Below are 18,207 nucleotides of genomic sequence, written 5' to 3'. Positions count from 1 at the left end.
TCCTGGGGTGCCATTCTCTGCTAGAACCATCCTCTGCCTTTGACTGCTATAACATATTGACCACTTGTCTTACAGTTATTACGTGCCATCGATTACTTTGATAACTTGCTCCAAGTAATTCTGACAGAATGAAGTTGTTTGTTTAACTTTCGTGCTTGTCTCAGTATTTCTATTGACCCAATATGTTTGTGTAGGCTGAAATCAAAGTCAAGTATTAGTAAATAATGGAAGCAATTCTCCGAGGCTCACTCCTGTTGATAATTAAGGCCACAAGACAGTTTCCTTCATCAGACTCTTGTTTGTTTTTTTCAGCTACCCCTTTCAGCACGCCTTAAAGTCCTACTCCATCCGCTGCAGCAAAAGGGCAATCACAGGCAATGTTTCAGGGCCATTTGGATGGATTTCAGCTGTAAGCACTGCAGATATCTACATGTTTCAAGTGCTTTTGAGCTATCACAGCATATAGCTGGGTTTGTTCTTCTCCAGCTGTGACTAAGGATGTGTTGTGAGGATGGGGACTTGTTCTGCTTTGATTTGCCACATGGTGCCAGGAAGCTCTGGTCAGAAAGTGTCCCCTCTAAGGAATCTTTACATCTATGGTTCCAACCTTCTGAGATGTAATTTCAGGTTATTCTTGCTTCTAAAGATCTATAATAATGGATCGGTGGCTTTTCAGGAGGGTGCAAGGTGCCAGATTTTGCTTTTACTTTCACCAGGTGAAAAACTTTGCTGTCAGCTCTGGTATTCCAGTAAAACTGGCATCATAAATTTGGCCACAGTTTAAAATTCTATTGAAAACAAAGGTTCTTTTTTTTTGGTTTTGTTTTCTTTTTCTTCACTTCTTTTGGCTCTGTTTTTCTTTTGCCTCAGTTCTGAGGAAGGAAGGGTAGAGAGAGTCAAGAAACAAGACAGACCCTGAGTCTGTGCAGAGGGCCCTAGAAATCTGAATTATTCATGAACTGCTTTGAAAATCAAGACACACAATCTGGTTTAACTTGTTTTTAAAAGCAGCCATGCTATTCTTTCCTTCCTTTTTAGTAGATTCTCTTTTTTTTCCCTCCCCTTTTCCAAAGACAAAAATTCAGTGAATTTGTAATAAATTATAAATGCATCATCTCATCAGTTTTGAGGTTCACAAACGGCAGCTCGTCATGTGCACAGAAGGTAATTTTTGCCTTCTTACGTTTCCCCCGTTCTTCAAATTTAGCAGTTTGATTAATTTTTTAGATATCTATCTTGCAGGGAAAAGAAAAGAAAGAGACTGAAAGAGGCAGTGAGTTAGAGGAAATACCAATTGTACACTAGCCAAATATAGCACTGTTTCAAGTTCCAGAAGCTGTGTAGAAAAATGTCCTTCTTGGTCAAGTGAAGAAGGCTGACCTCAGGTCACCCTAGGTTGAGTTGAACCCAGGTTCCTGATTGCAGGTCCTTGCCCTGGTGGGCAGAGTGCATGGTGGTCTGCTGTCAGGACTCGAAGCTGCTCACCTTCAGGCTGTGACCATCAGATTCATGGTAGCACATTCAGAAGGACATGGAGGATGAGAGGAAGTGGCTGCATTATCTCCTGCCCTCAGGAGGCCTCTCCTCTTTTGTGCATTTTTTGGTATTTTTGTGGTATCATGTGCTGGACCGGGGAGTGGTGGAGGCTTGGACAGGTTCCTCTGGGAGCCTAACTGACAGCCAGAACTGGTTCATTGCTCTGGCAGCTTTTTCTTGATGGTCTTCCTTACAGTTTTCTCCAATTGCATCTAGTTAAAGCTTGTTAAATAACACATTGTTACCCCTGATGCTAACAAACATTGAATATTTGTTACAGATGTGCTTCCTCATCCTCACTCAAGCCCTTGTACACCCCCAAGTCATCAACTCAACCAGGGATTCCTCTCTTTAGATCACTCCTGTTTCTCCCAGTCCCAGCAGCCCCTGTTGCATACCACCCTAGGGATTTTTCAGTCCCTTTTTGGGAATGCAAACCTGAGGCACATGCCAATTCAGCACACAGAAATCCTACCGACCTTTCTCAAGGGTATTTTTTCACTTCAGCAAGCCAAACTTGAGCTGGCATTCCCTGCAATCACATGGCACTGCCAGCTGACATCTGACTCCTTGTCCTTCCTTCATTCCTTTTGGCACTGCTGCTTTCCAGACTTTTCTACTTGCAGCTGTATTTTTCAGCCTCTCTTTGCTCTAGGCCTTTTGGTGTTTCAGTAGCACTAACCTGCCCACAGTCATGGCTAGCCTGAGGTGGACCTGCAAGACCAGGATAGACACAAGAGAGTCTGTAGTTGGTGACAATTCCTGCAGGTATTGCTTTTCCTATTGTGCTACAAAGGTCACATATGTGCTGTGAGCAGCAACGTTCATGCTCAAATTGTGGTGTGTTCTGGTGGAGTGGTCAGCATCAAAGCTTCTGGCATTATGGAGAGAACCACAGAGCTTTCTGAGTAGGTCTTTGTCCCAGATGTGATTCCAAGTGCAGGATGTGCCAGCAGCTGGCTCACTGCTTGCATCTGTCCCCTGGCAAGGCTGTGGGTGCTGTGGTGCCTTGTGGTGCCGGAGATGTGCAGCTGGGCAGACCATGGTCAGCCCTCTATTTGGCAGCCTCTTCCTGACTGTGGGGGAGCAAAGCGTACCCATAGAAGGAGGAGAAGATGCTGGCATATCTTGGGAAAACAAAGTAGGATTTTGAAGGTGTCTCAAAGCTGAGTGAAAAAAGTATTTTGAGGCAACATGCAGGAGGATGGCTTGGGGAGAGCCAAGAAGAACCAAGGGTGTTGATGGGAGGTGAATACCCTGAAGAGGATCACTGACCCCACTATGTCCCCCAGTCATGCAAAAACTGAATTGTCATATCCCATTTATACTGTTGTATGGGGCTGATGCATTGACTGTAATGTGAACAGAGCTTCTTGGATTTTCCATCTCTGCAGCTCATCAAGTAATGATTTTTTGAAAGGTACTCTGCAGTCAGACACAAGTCACTGGGCTTAATGCATGGATAACTGAGAAATGCAGAAATAACTGGGAGAAATGCCAGAGACCGTGTTACTCAGAGGTCAGGTGATGCAGTGCATGGTCCTGTCCAGCAGTAAGCTCTGTGAACGTATTAGCTTCCTTACAAGGTGACACATACATTGCTATATAGCTCTATGCCACACCATGTCCAGGGTCCACATTTTTAGAGTATTTTTGTGCAAGTCTCCTAGATTAGTTCTTAGGAAGAAATTCTTTACTGTGAGGGTGGTGAGGCACTGGAACAGGTTGCCTGGAGAAGTTGTGGATGCCTCAACCCTGGGAGTGTTCAAGGTCAGGTTGGATGGGGCTTGGAGCAACCTGGTCTAATAGAAGGTGTGCATGCTCATGGCAGAGGGGGTGAAACTAGATGATCTTGAAGGTCCTTTCCAACCCAAACCATTCTGTGATTCTATGACTTCAGCTTGAAGATAGGGTTTAGGCACAGTGGTTTCCTACTGGCTGGGGCTTTGCCACCCTGAGAGGTTGTCTTGAGAGATTTGATCAAGGTGCCCACATGTCCTGCCATCCCTACAGGCATGCAGAGCTTGGTTATGTTTGCTACTGGCTAGGGCAGGTCAGCTAGGGCTCTAATGTTTTCCTTCCCACTGGCAACTGTTTACTTGTCTATGATGGGTGGTGGTTCCGTGCTGCCCTGAAGCAGTAATTTTCATTTTTCTCTGAGGGAGTAATTTTTCACAGCTGGCTGGTTGTCAAGACTTGATTCAGTTTCCTCTAGGGTCCTGAAGGAAGGAATTGCTGTGGCTACACCAAGGATGCCTGACTGCAGTAGTTAGGTGAAAGAGGGCAAACCAGAGAGGCCTGAGCTGGATTTCGTTTTAAGAAAAAACTTATTAAAGAAAATTCTCCTTGTTTTTCTCCCCTGAACTGCCATCTATTTCCAGAAGTGGATTGGCCCCTATCACTTCAGTGTGTGGCATGTTTTCAGCATCTCGGGTCATTCTCCTCCACTTTCCCTGCCATTCTGTCTCTCTGGCTGGGTGTGGGGTGACACCAAGCTCCCTGGGAGGCAACCATTAACTGCCTGGTGTGTAGCCTGAGCAAGGCTGCAGAGGCTACTCTCTGGCAGGGCTGACTTGTTCCAGCCCGAGGGCAGGCTGGAGCAGAGGCTTGCTCCAGTCCTGACTGTCTGGGTCCCTTCAGAGGCATGTACCATGCTGCCAAGATCTCTTTTTCCAGCATGGGTGCTCCATGCAAAGTGCTTTGGCGTTAATATTAACTCTTCCTCTGTGATTTGTGTAATTTATTTCACTCTTTCTGTGAGCTAAAAGGATTTTTTTTTGCTTTTGCCCTTTCTCCACCAAATTCTTTGTTTCTGGTGGAGTGTCCAAGTCTATGCAGCTGCACTGCTGTGACATGGCTCCTGCACATGTCTTCACTTAAGAGAGCCATCAAGTTTGGAGAGCTAGTCAGACTTGAGTAATGCCATCTGAAACCCAAACTGATTTGCCCATCAGGTGTTGTGTGAACCCATGCTGTTTGTGATGGCAGGTCACTGTCCTCTGGGTCGATGTGAGAGGCCTGTGAGTGCACAGTGTGGGGACAAACCCAAATAGCCTTGGTTTAATTGTGATGAGACTGCTCTCCCATGTGTTTCCAAGGAGGAGAGGAGCCAGGAGGGAGTTGAAAGATGGTATAGCTTCGTCTGATGCAGCTGGCTGTTTGAAATAAATATGCAGAGAGTGCTTTGAAAATGGTGAGCTGTGTTGAGGGTGAGTTTGGACTTCATGGAAAATGGTAAAAATTCAAAGCAGAGTTGTTGGCAAGTGATGGTTGTCAAAGTAGAACAGAGGAGTGAGTAGAAGCCTGGCAGGGGAATCTAGGGGAGTGGGATGAGGATAATCATCTCTTGGAGGAAGTTAATGAGGCACAGGAGAGGGTGAGCATGAGAGGTGGGTTCCAAGAGACATGCTACAGCTCTGTGGGCATGTGATGGCAGGTGTCAAGGAGAAAACACTCTGGATGAGCCCAAGGGGGACCAGGAGGGGTTACGGAACAGGGTCCATCTCTGTTCACACCCTTTGCCTTTACCATTGTGCTATGTAGCCATGTTTCCAAGGTGGGCTTTGGTTTGGTGAGGGGCACTATGAGTTAAGTTTGCCATTTAAAATGTTAAATGCGTTGAAATTCCCTGGGAATGGGCATGTGTTGCCCCATCAGGAGGATCTCTAGGGATGCAGGGACAGCTGTGTGCAGAGGCCACCAGCCTGTGATACCACACTGCTCACCAGGAAAACAAAGGTCAAAGGAACTCAAGAAAAAAATCAAGTAAGGGACTTTGGAGGCCTGTGAGGAATGTTGGAGCGTCCAAAGTTTGGGACTTTGTAGGACTTTCCAATTCCTGTGATGAGTGCCGGCCCCAGGCCACCTGCCCCTTGTCCCCACAAACAGGTGCTCCATAATTTATTCCTGAGCTGTTAACAGCATATTTGGAACATGGAGATGTGCTGATCCATCCATGCTGAAGGAAGTGGGCAACCAGACCAGGCTGGGATTTTCCAAGGGTGATTCTTAAGGTGTCTGCAGCCAGGATGCCACTTTCATAACTTTCAGATTCTGAAATAATTTGAATAGGAAAAAAGCCTTAAAGCAGAAAAGTGAAACTTCCCATCAAATCGAAGTTTGACTTCTGGGTTTGCAGGAGGAAATAAGATTTGTTTCTCCATCTGTATGTTCCCTCCAGGGCTTTAGGGCAGGCCAGTCTGGCTTCTGCCCCCCAGATGCTGGGAGCTGGTGGAGCAGCCCACATTGCATGTAGATCAGCTTGGCAGCGTTCCTGCTAGCACTTGCTGTGCTAGGATTGCTCCCTAGTTCTGCTGCAAGGTTTCAAAGCCTCAAACTTGAAATTTTAGCCAGTGAGTTCCAACACACTGCAAATATATGCAAGGCCGTTATTACTTTTTTTTACCTTTTTTTTTGAACAGTATATAAAAACCCTCAAACTTTCATTGGATTCCTGAAAATGTTGTGGGTGTTGTTTTTGGTTTTTGTTTGATTTTTTTTTCCTTGTTGGCAATTGGGTGACCTATGAAATGCCATAAGCAGCACAAAACGTTTATCCAGTGACAGCCTGAGGTAGCACAGGCAGCTCTTAGTGGGTTTATTTTCATTATTACAGCAATTTTAGGGCTGCATGCTGCAATTTTCACTTGCAGTGAGGTATTAAATTGAAATTACCCCAGATGTAATTGTCACACAAAATAATTCTGGACATGCTGGATTTAATGCATTTCCAAGCTGTGGTTTTTATTACCCAAGTAAGTGCCAAAAAAACACTTGTAGTCAACAACTTAAACTGAAATCTGCCTTCTGGGGAGCCAGGGTTTTTAGCTTCACTTACACTGGGGGAGGAAGAAAAAAAAAGAAGGGACCAACTGGAGAACACTTTGGGAGGGCTTCTGTAAGAAGAATCCAGGGGTAAAATCATGGGTGAGGACAGAATACGTGCCAAGTAGGGACCCTGGAGGAGAAGCCCTGGCAGCTGCAGCTGCCCAGCCTAACCCTTTTTGGGCTGGTTTTTGGAGAGGCAGCTCCCAGCTGGTCACAGTGGAAAAACAAGGCTAGAGTTGCTGCTGGGTCCCTGCCTGCTCTCTAGCAGCAGCAGAGTCATCAGTCCCATCTTTGGGATACAACAAGTACTCATTAGACAGAAGCTGGGGTGAGTCGCAGTGCCAGTGATCAACCTCTGTAAGTGTTCATATATATTTCAGCATTTCCCGCATGCACATTGTCTAGTTAGGCCAATCTAGTGCATAGACATCTGGAGTTTCTAAGCAGGTTGTCACACATGAGGAGCCTTCGTCGCACTGCTGGTGGGCTCAGCCAGCATGCACTCCCACTGGTGGGTGGTACAGCACACACCTGCTGCTGCTTTATTTATTAGCTCCTTAACTGTTGTAATAGCTTAAGTAAAGTATTGATGACTTTGTATTTTCCACATTCTTTCATTCTTTTCCAGAAATAGCTTTCCTTGTTTGCTCCACAGAACCCCACTGGAAGTGGGTGGAAGTCATGCATCTGGGAACAGTGTATAAATAGCACAGGGAGAGCAGTTGCCATAGTCTGTCCCTGCAGCTCCACAAAGCAAATAAGAGCTGAGCCTGAGCCTGAGCCTAGCAAAACAGGTGCTGAGCAGCAGCTTTTTTTCTCACCATATCAGGCTGGGGTGGCTCAGCTGAAGTTGGTCACTGCATGATGCACAAAAACAGGTGCTGAGCAGCAGCTTTTTTCTCACCATATCAGGTTGGGGTGGCTCAGCTGAAGTTGGTTACTGCATGATGCACGGGACTGCAGTGACCCAGATGAGCAGCTCAGGGCATGACCTGGTGCTGTTTAGTAATTCAGAAACCCTCTGTTTTCAGCATCCCTGAGATGTAATTTTGATGAATGAGGGTGTTGTCACACAGGGCAGTGTTACTGACTGCTCTCCTGCATCCAGAGTAGCTGTGCAACTTGGTGTCCTTTGGGAGTGGACCTAGAATTAGAATTGGTTTGATGGTGAATTCATGAGGTCGGTGACTGTGCTGAAAGAACAGAGTAGTAATCAGAAATTCGGTTTGGTGAAATTTAGCAGGATTTGGAAAAGGTTTTGAGTGAAACAATGAGAGAAAGCAGTGACTGATTTAGCATGAGCTTGCAAATATTTTGTCCCACCTAAGATATCATTTTATTCTTATCTTTAGAATTGTTTCACGTATTGCGCACTCTTTCTTCCTTTAATTTAGTTCACTTTGTAAATGAACAGAAATACAATTTCAAAATGAAACAATGGAAAACCTCATTAAAAATAATATTGAAGTAATCGAAATCAGCAGTGAGGAGAGCGACATGGGAGTGACAGTGGATGAGAAGCTCACCATGAGCTGCAGTGTGCACTAGCAGCCCAGAAGGTCAATTGAATCCTGGGCTGCATCAAAAGGAGTGTGGGCAGCAGGTCAAAAGAGGTGATTCTCCCCCTCTACTCTGCTCTCGTGAGACCCCACCTGGAATACTGCGTGCAGTTCTGGTGCCCTCAATGTGAGAAGGACATGGAACTGTTGGAGCAAGTCTAGAGTAGGCCACAAAGTTGATAAGAGGACTGGAGCATCTCCCCTATGAGGACAGGCTGAGGAAGTTGGGGCTGTTCAGCCTGGAGAAAACTGCGTGGAGACCTCATAGCAACTTTTCAATATCTGAAGGGCCTACAAGGGACCTGGAGAGGGACTCTTTCTTAGGAACTGCAATGATAGACAAAGTGGTAATGAATTCAGCCTGAAGGAGGGCAAGTTATGCTTAGATATTAGAAAAATGTTCTTTACTATAAGGGTGGTGAGACACTGGCACAGGTTGCCCAGGGGCATGGTGGCTGTCCTGACCCTGGCAGTGCTCAAGACCAGGCTGGATGAGCCCTTGTGCAACCTGATCTAGTGAGGAGGTGTCCCTGCCCATGGCAGGGGGGGTTGGGACTAGATGATCTGTAAGGTACATTCCAACCCCTTAAATTCTACTTCTATGATGATCTCAAGCATTTTGGCATTTTAAAGGTACAACATGCTATGCTCAATAGCATAAACCAGCAGTATCTGTCTACTCCTACTTGCTTTCTCCTCTCCATCTCCAGCTTAATTTTTCCATCTGTTTTTACTTCGTCTTGCAGATATTGTGGTCCAGAACTCTGGGGAAGTGAACTGATGGTATGTTTAAAGAGTGGTTGCTCAGTCCTCTTTCCTGCTTCATTTGAGGCTGGTAGTGGTAGCACCTGGGCACTGACACAACAGCAGACAAGTGGCATATGGATGAGAAGGAACTTGATGGCTGTGATAGAGAGCTCCTCAGGCTGGGTATGGGGTGCCCTCCTGCTACTGTTGTGTCATCATAAGACTATCTCAGGAACTGTTAGGGACCTGGAAGGAGCAGATTTAAGAGATGCATCCGGATTTTCTGAGCTGGGAATATATTGGTGTCGGTCTATAAAACCCACAAATTTAGTGAGCTAAAGGTCAAAGTAATTACAGAGTCTATGACATTTCCTCCTGGGAAGGAGACAGCAGGGGCTGTGGTCGCTTTTGTGGTTTTTCACCTTCTGCAGGCTGGCTTGGAAAGTTTTAAATCCCAATCTTCCCTGTAGTCTGGTTATGCCATTAGGACAGAATGAATAAGGAAACAATCAATTTAAAAACAGGGCTTGGCTTACCTTGCAGCTGACTGGTGGAAATTGCTGCCTCTGGAGGTGGGAGTTAGGCAGTTTGGAGCTGGAGCTGCAAGGATGCTCTTACCTCTACCTGTGCCACCAGCCAGGTGGGTGTGAGAGTGCTAGCTGGAAAGCACTGGTTAGAGAAAAGGGCTACCAGCTAGGCACCTTCTTTCTCATCTCTTCCTGTCAATGACAATTAAGCTCTTTGCTGCTTTAATCCTTGGTGACTTACTTGGCAGTTTCTGGATTCCATCAGAAAAGATTCACACATAAAATATTTTATTTATTTATTTTTAATAGTACCTGGAGGACCATTTCCTGATGGACTCTGCTGCCTGTGTAAATGAAGTGAGGTCCCACTTTGAATTCTGGCACCTTAACGGCCTTTTCCTCTCTCTCCCTCTTCAGGTGTACGACTTTGCACTATGGCCAGGACCTCCCGCCAACCAGCATCATCATCACCTTCCACAACGAGGCCAGGTCGACCCTGCTAAGGACAATTCGGAGGTAAGAGCTCCTGGTGATCTCTTAAAAAAGGGTGAGTGGGCTAGAGGTTTTCACAAATAAAGACAGAATCTGTTTCCACCTGCCACAGCAATAAGAGCAGACCTACCAACTATGGCCTCAAATGATGACCAGGAGAAATTAGTGTGAAGGTTCATCTCTGAGTAGGTTTTGCAGTGGGGTACTTGGGAAAGTAAGTAGCTGTGTTCCCTTTGCTGGGTCTTTCACAGGAAAGTCATGAGGGAACAGCAGAAGATTAGACAGTCTGGGATAAGAGGTTTTATATCCAGCTGGGTATCAGTGCTCAGCTGTATTTTGTCCTGGTCCTCTAGAGACAGCTATTATTCTACAGATATCTGCTCCAGTACTGCTGTTTGAGCTTCTCCAGTGACCCATTGAGTGCCAGCAAGGCTTGTTAATTGAGAAGTCCTAATGGCACACATGCAGACTAGATTTTCAAGGACGGTTTCTGTACTCCTGTGGATACACGGTGGAGTGCTCTGGGCATGTGGCCATTCCTTCATTTGTTGGTTTGTTCTTGGCTGGGTTTTGCTGTAGTGGATAGACTAAAGGCTTCATTTTCACTGCAGGTTTTTGAAATCAGCCTTTAATCCCAATGTGTGCCTTGAATCTGAAATTTATCTTGTGGGAAGATTTGGTGAGGTGTGTCCACCACACCTTCAAGAGGTCTGTCTTCAGGTCTGAGCTGGTGGGTTCCTTGGTAGCAAGCTTGGATATGCTCTGCTCTGTGGCAGTTTGCAGGTGCATCTCATTCCCACGTAGTGAAGATTTGTGCCCTGCTGCAAGCCTTGTCTGTTAAACCCTGGCATCCCCAGGGACCCCTTGCCATTGTTGATACTGGTCAGACTGAGGTTGCTGGTTGAGGGGGAGACTTCAGCTGTGCCTCCTGCTCACTGTCACATCCTGACTGAGCTTTCCTCTGAAAACAGCATCTTTCCTCAGGTAGGTGCATCCAGGGCACAAGTGAGTTTGACAGTCCTGAAACTGAATTCCTGCTTTGCTTTATAGTTTCATGCCCAATCCCATCTCCTTCCGTCACACTTAATAATCTGTCACCGCTTTTTCTTTTTAGGGTGTGTGAATTTTGGGTGTGAACTGACACTTGGTGGTTTTTACCACCTTCTTGATTCTGGACCTTCTCTTTTGCCTTTACAGTGCCTTGCATAAGTTTGCCATTCTCCAGAACCGTTTGCAGCGGAGATGGCAAGTGCAGTCCTCTAGCCCCTGAGATACAGGATGCTTATAATGTGTAAAGTGCAGGGATGGACTTTAATCTCATTTCTCCCCATAACTCAGCACTTGTCTGTCCTGGCAGGTATGATAATGTGTGACATTGTCACATAAGAGATGTTAGACCTGTGATACAGCTCTTATGCCTGGTTCTCCCATATCTGGCTTCATTGGAGGACTGATGTACTCCAGTGGTGTGATACAGCTCTTATGCCTGGTTCTCCCATGTCTGGCTTCACTGATGTACTCCAGTGATGGCAAGGTTAGAAATACAGATAGACTGAATCTTTCCTTTTTTCTTTAGATTATTGTCCTCAGAAGTTTCCGGTTTCCAGCTGTAAAAAGACTTTGTTCCTTGTTCCTCTTCTTTTCTTTGCTTGAATTAATTAGTTGGCTTTACCACCTTCCTTACCTGGTTGCCTGTGATTTCCACCACAGCTTTGCCCTTGTACTGCTCCTCCTTGCTTATGTGCCCTGGCAATTCCAGCACTCATGTTTTGTCTGTGGGGAGGTTTTCCCCAGCTCTGGAGCCACTTCTGAGCCCTCTTGTAGATTGATCTCTAAACAGGGCCAGAGCCCTGGAGAGCATCCCACTGAGCTGCACCGCAGAGACAAGCCCAGGCAGTGAGGAACTGAGACAACAGCCTTGGGTCCCCATCTCCTCTGCCTCTTCCTGAGCTAAGATCCTGAGCTCTCCTGAGCTGATCCTCCTTCTTCTGACCCCCACAGTTTGGAGGTGGCTTCTTGGCATCAGGGTTCACCATTTTCCTTCTGGATGCAGTACGTAGAGGTTTGCTTTGATCCAACTGACCCTAAGAATACCAACCCTCAGTGACAAGTTATGCTGATGACATGGCTCCTGCTCTGCTCCTCTCTGGTTGTGATTGTACATGTATCCACCTTCCCACCTCTTTTTGGACCCAGCTGAGAGCTCATCTGCCTCCTTTTAGCCTCTGTAGTTTAATTTGCTGTGCCTTCTGAGTGCTTGCCTTTTTTCCCCCTTTTGCTCAGCAAATACTTAGTTTAATTAGGTCTTCCAGATAACTCCATCCCACAGTGGCTGTAACAACATGGATCATTTTCCATGACCATTCAGAACAAACTCTGTCCTCCTGACAGTGCTTTGTGCCTTTTGGAGCACTCTGCAGCCAAGTGTCTCCAAGTGCTTTGAGCGTGGTGATGACTAAAATGGATACCTTTTTTACCCTGTTCTCCCCACTACATCTCCACAGTGCACTCTTGGTATAACCCAAGTGACAGATGGACAGGCTGAGGAACAGAGAGGTGATTTGTCTGTGGCTGGTGGAAGATTTTGGATTGCAAACCTGGTTTCCTGAGTTCCAGTATGTTGCATTTTCCAGTCTCATTGCAGAGCAAATGTTCTCAGCTAATTGCCATGGCAGGAGCAGGTAACAGGGCGAAGGGATGTGGCTTGGCTTCTCCAAAGCCATGTGTGACAGAGCACCATCCCCACAAAGAGGGCACTTCTTGCAGCACCCCATGGTGGAATGGCAGAGGGAAATGCTGGTGAAGGCACCATCTAGCAGCAGAGGAAATTGCCTCTTGAAGAAGGGACCAAGTACATGACGAGCAGGAGGGATTTTATTATTCCCGTGCTTTTCTTGGGTGCTTGAGAGCTTTAATGCTCCCTGAGTTCTGAGGCTGAGATGTCTTGCAGGCTCAGTGTGTTGCATGTGGGTCTTGGTAGAGATGGAAGTGCTGTGACCCATGAAGCCGAGGCACCAACACATGTCCTCTGCAGCACCCCTTACACAAGTCACATTGCAAGTGTTTGGGACAGTTTGTTTATGGACATTTTGCATCATCTGAGCTATTGAGAAAGCTAGTGGACTGTGCTGAGTAACGAATTTATTTAAAAGTTTCATGATCTTTTCTCTGTCCATTTGCCAGCTAGAAGCCAAGCAGAGGAAAAACAAGAAAAGCTAAATTAATCTAATGCCCAAATCTCTGCAAATGGTGTAGTCTCTTTTTACTGTGCAGACAGTGAAGAAAGTATCATTGGGTTGTTTCAACCACTCACTTTTTGAATGACCTTGGACGAGTTCCTTATCCCTCTGTGGTTCAGTTTCACATATTTCAAGCTCCAAGTCTCAGTGTCTAAAAGATAGAGTCTCCAACAGTACAGGGATGGGACCGTGTGAATAAACCCAAGATGGGAAGACAAAAGCAAGGGAGAAAATAAGCAGTACAGAGGCACTTAAAATAAAATAAAAAAAGCCAATTTCTCCTTTCCTGTCTTCCCATTCAGCCTGGATTTAGCAAGGGAATCCTAATCCTATCATGTGAGTGACCTGCCAGGCAGAGGTTGAGACAGTCCCGTTTACTCTCCTGAGTGGTTTTTATTTATTTATTCTTCGAACTTGCAGCTGGGGAGCTCAGAGCAGGAATAAGGAAACTTTAATTATTTACCTCTCGCTGACAAACCAAAACACGTCCTTTGGCAAAAGTCCTGATGCGAGTGCTGTGAATACCACATGAAATATTAATTAGCAGAGAGAATATCATGCCTTTCATTTTCCAGTGTTCTTAAGTAAGAAAAGTGATGTCTTGGATAGCCAGCACCTCGCACCTTCCCCTCGTGCCACTACCTTGTCTGCAGCCAGACACATCTGAGACAGGGAGATGACAAAGCCACACGTCTCCTTCCTGATGCGGTGTCGTTACAGTATAGAGTGTGTGCCACAACTGAAACAAGCCTGATTAAAGAAGCAAAACCAAGCCAGGTGTTCAGCAGAAACTGACCTAGAATGGTCTAGAACCATTGGCCATCTAATCTAAAACTGTCTAGAACCCTCTGACCTGGAACCATCTAGAATTCTCACCACTCTGACCTGGAACCCTCAGGCCTAGAATGGTCTAGAACTCGACTCTCCAACCTAGCAGCATTGGCACCATATAGAGTGTGTGCCATAACTGAAACGAGCCTGATTAAAGAAGGAAAACCAAGCCAGGTGTTCAGCAGAAACTGCTGACCCTCTGACCCAGAACAGTCTAGAACCCTGGACCATCTAATCTAGAATCCTTGCCACTCTGACCCAGAACTGTCTAGAACCCTTGCCACTCTGACCTAGAACAGTGTAGAACCCTCAACCCTCTGACCTAGCACTTTGTGCTGACTATTTTTTCTTTTTTTTTTTTTGCCTACTTTTTGCTTAAACTCTAGGCTTTTTTTTTTTTTCTTAATTTGCTAATCATCTCTTGTGGTGACTAAGTACACAGCCCTCCATGCGCTTTTACCTTTTGATGTTAACATAAGAGAACTCTTGAATTTCAAAGAGCTTGGTGAGAATAAAAAGAATAAAATGCGAAAGGCGCAGTGTAATCAAAGCTCATTATGGTTATTCTTGGTGTGATGTCTCTCTTCCTACGTAATTAGCCATTTGGGGTTTTTGAAGTAGTTCATTTTGGTGGGCATTTTCTCTCTGCACTTTCAGTCTGATTTCGATAATTGTGACCCTTGGCCCTTTCCACAGTTTATTATACTCCCAAAGGTGGGGGTTTTTTTCCTCTAACGAGTCCCAATATGTTGCCATGAAAAGAATTAACAGGTTCATGAATTCCCAAGGATCCACGTGCACAGTCACCTCTCTAAAGCAAGTGGTATTCTGGGTGATGACCAAAAATACACTGACTTTTGGTCAGAAGGTCTGAACTCCTCCCCGCAAATGTTTTCCATATCTTACACGTCAGGGTGACTTTTGCTCTGGTACTTATATGGAGATGAAATTGCTGAATCCAGTGCTTACCTCTGGGACAGTGGAAAAGGATCCCAACAAATTGTTGAGAAGGACAGAAGAAGGACCTTAGGTTGAAAATTTGAGATGAGATTCTCCATGATTTCATCTGCACAAGGACTGCTACATCCATTGAAACAAAGAAATTTTCAGTATTAACTTTTCAAGGTAATTCAACAGTGAATTTGCTTTTAATGGATTGAGTAAGTAAGCACTTTCTGGACTACAGGCATGAGTTTTCATTTTGATAATAACAGGTTTTTTGGCAATTTAAGGGAGAAAATGTGATCTCTGGCTTAGCAGAACTTAAAAGCTGTTTTGATTTGTTAAAATATGCCCATCACTGCAGTATATATCTACCTATGTTTGATTTCAAGGAAAAAATCCATAATAACAGAGGGACTTCAAAGCACTATAATATTGTCTTCTGATTTTACCCATATAAAAGGGGAAAAAAAGCTATGCACAAAGATAAGGAAAAGAAAGCATTAAAATAAAAATCAAAGCAGAGCAGAGACACAAGTAATAGAAAAGCCAGCTTTGAATTTTTAAAAGCACTTTTATAGTCTATCTGGAAAAAAAAATCCCTGTAATGCTGAAAATGTGCAGGATTTGGTGCCTATGTTTCTCATCTTCCATGCAGGATTTGGTGCCTCTGTTTCCTGTCCTCCTCGAGGAGTGCTGCAGGAGGGGTGCTTATAATCTCCTGTGTTTCCAGAAGCATAGGTGCATTATTGTGTGATAGAGCACAGACAGGAGATGTGAATTTGATTTTGCTAGAAAGCTGGTGTGCTTGCCCTTGCTGCGTTGGGAGCCTGCAGCTGAGCAGGGACCAGGCTGCACCTCTCCCCAGTCCAGAGCCTTGAAAATGGTCCATGCTGAATTTTTTTCCATAGGAGGTGCCCTGGGATGAGTTCCTCCAAGGCACCGACGACTGCTTAGAACTCAGGTCTGAATCTGTGCAGCCCAGTGCTACGTTTCTTGTTGAGATATTCTCTCTGGTACCAGCAAAAGCAAAATCGGTCCCTTTGCAACTGCCTTCCCATGGAGTTGAGCCCTGCATTGCACTTCTGGCAGTCAAATCCATAGGGGAGACTAGTCAGAGGCAGGTTTTGGATGTTCAAGTTGCCCGCTGCCTCCCCACCCCCTGCTCTTGCTGGGTTATTTATGTATTTTGATGGCTTTTTTACAAGCCTGCTTTTTTCCTGCAGGTTTCACCGAGTTAGGTTTCCAGGCAATCAGTGCTTGTTAAATATTCCACTGAGCATGATATTGCTCTCCTGTCTCTCTCTACTGACGCTTGGCTGCAGTAATTTGCTGAACTCAGCTCTTGCATATGGGGATTTTTAAAAAAATAACAAACCTATTAATAATAATAATTAAAAAACACTTGACAGGTGGAAACAGCACATCTAAATTGTTCGGTGAGCACCAGCGGGAGGATGGGTGTTCAGCCACTTTTCCCTGATGCTTCATGCAGTCTGCTGGTGTCAGTGAGGCAGTGTTGTCTCACTCTGCTTGGTACAAGCCACAGTGGTGCCAGGGTGGCCACAGCAGCTCATGCGGCTGTTGGCACTCCCATCATGACTGTTGCTTAGGGGGCAGTGGCTTTCTCTTCCTCCCCACCACAACCATAACAAGGCATCTGAAGTGAGGGAAAACAATGGCTTTTGCCAAGGTCCTCAGACTGGAAGAGACAGGGATAGTGTTTCTAGGAAAAGTAATTCTTGGAAGTGATTTTTGAGGAGCTCCACAAGGGAGGTGCCAGCTTACTCACTGTGTTCTGATATAAAACCTCCTTTTTTCACGATTACTGCTGGGTTAAAAAAAAACAACAGAGAGGGAGGATCAATGACATACAGAATAAATTCTTTACTGTGAGGGGGGTAAGGCCCAAAGAAATTGTAGATGCCCTGTCCCTAGAAGTGTTTAAGGCCAGTTTGGATGAGACATTGAGCAACCTGGTCTAGTGGAAGATGTCCCTGCCTATGGTGGGGGGGTTGGAACTAGATGATCTTTAAGATCTCTTCCAACCCAAACCATTCTATGATTCCATTTCATGTATCTGCTTTGGGATGTCCTGTGCTTCTTCCAAAAAAATCCAGCTCAACTGTTGCCCTCTGAAGGACTGTAATTCTAGTACCTGGAGGGGTAGGGGTGCACCAGTGCAGGCAGCAGGCACCCGGCAAGGGATACCCCTTGGGTGGGGTTCTCATCAAGAAGGCTTCATTGGAGAAATGCAGCCCTTTGGCTGAATGTCCTCAGATATCCAGGGGTGATAGACCATCATTCTGGGCTCCTGCCAGCTGATCTTGTGGCTCCCAAGCACCAAGGTCCCCTGGCAGTCCTGTCCTTTGTAGCTCTCTTGACTGATATCTGGGCCAGGGATGTGGTTTTCCAGACTTCTTGGCTTTTCTCGTTTTTTGCTGGAGTTTTGGGAACCTGAGAGACTGGGAACTGTTAATAAGGATCCGGTGGTATCAGGGACTTCAAGGTTGTTAGCCAGTTAGGTGACTGCCCTCTTATGCCAGTGGGAGGTCTGAAGGTCTGAAATTTGGGAGGATTTTGAATGCTGTGTGAAAAAGGAACCATGCTCAGGATGAAAGCGAAGACGTTTAAATGCTGGAAAAGCCTGTACAACCCAACTGGCATTATCAAAGCCCAAGTCAAGCACTTAGGAGACTTTTGGGATGCCCTGGGACTTTTGCTTCAACAAGTCAGCCTTGACCCTTTGCTGGGGCAGGATTTTAAGCATGAGAATTCTGCTGACCTCTGCACCATGTGAGAAAGGGGAAGAACTGGTCTAGACTTTCTAATAGTAACAATAATATTAATAATAAAACCCTTGGTGGCATAATTAAGGGAAGATTGCATCTTTCAGAGACATTTCACAGTGTCTGTCCACATGGAGGGAACTGTGAACCGGATCCTGTAGCCACTCATTAACTAGGTGGGCTCCAACCCTGCTCTTATCCTCTTGGCAGCCTCTGAAACACAGTCAGCTCACAGATAAAAACAGAAGTTGTCTTGCCATGGCTGTGAGCTCTATAAAGATGGGTTTGAGCTGGGTAATTTTCTCTGTGTTGGTCCTGCTCTTGCTGGACACTGTATCATTAGCCCTGAAGGAGGTGGCAGGGTGACGGCAGCTATGCTGTACCCCTGTTAAGAATCTTGGTGCAGTGTGCATGTTGCTGAAAAGTTGAGGGTTTTCTGGCTGTGTGTGGTGCTCTGTTTTTGCTTACAAAGGTAATAAGGGTGAATCTCAAATATTTCCCAGAAATACTGAGTGCTTGGCTCTTAGATCAGGCTACAGGGAGGTGATAGCTGGTCACTGTAGATTACTGGGGGGTAGTGGGGAGTGGTTTCTGGGTCTTATCTAGTGTATCCTTTCTGGAAATCTGAGCCTGGTCTTCTGTGCTTTGGCAGGGATCCTATGTTTTTCCACCCTGTTTGCTGGGTTATTAAGTTGGTCAAGCACTATCATGGATTTTC

General features: G+C 45.6%; 1 protein-coding gene across 1 annotated transcript in view; it reads left to right on the top strand.

Moving 5' to 3' along the window:
- Positions 1–18,207, top strand: part of GALNT14 (polypeptide N-acetylgalactosaminyltransferase 14) — a gene marked incomplete at both ends in the record, with an annotated part of 93,415 nt that overhangs the window by 12,557 nt on the left and 62,651 nt on the right. The window contains 2 exons of the mRNA XM_009083968.1: positions 9,614–9,712; positions 13,503–13,510. Coding sequence (XP_009082216.1) covers positions 9,614–9,712; positions 13,503–13,510 — 107 coding nt within the window. The remainder of the gene's footprint in view (positions 1–9,613; positions 9,713–13,502; positions 13,511–18,207) is intronic.

Source organism: Acanthisitta chloris, unplaced genomic scaffold, assembly GCF_000695815.1.
Source record: "Acanthisitta chloris isolate BGI_N310 unplaced genomic scaffold, ASM69581v1 scaffold14161, whole genome shotgun sequence".
NCBI lineage: Eukaryota > Metazoa > Chordata > Aves > Passeriformes > Acanthisittidae > Acanthisitta > Acanthisitta chloris.
The sequence above is the reverse complement of the archived record's forward strand: the minus strand, read 5'-3'. Positions and strand labels throughout refer to the sequence as shown.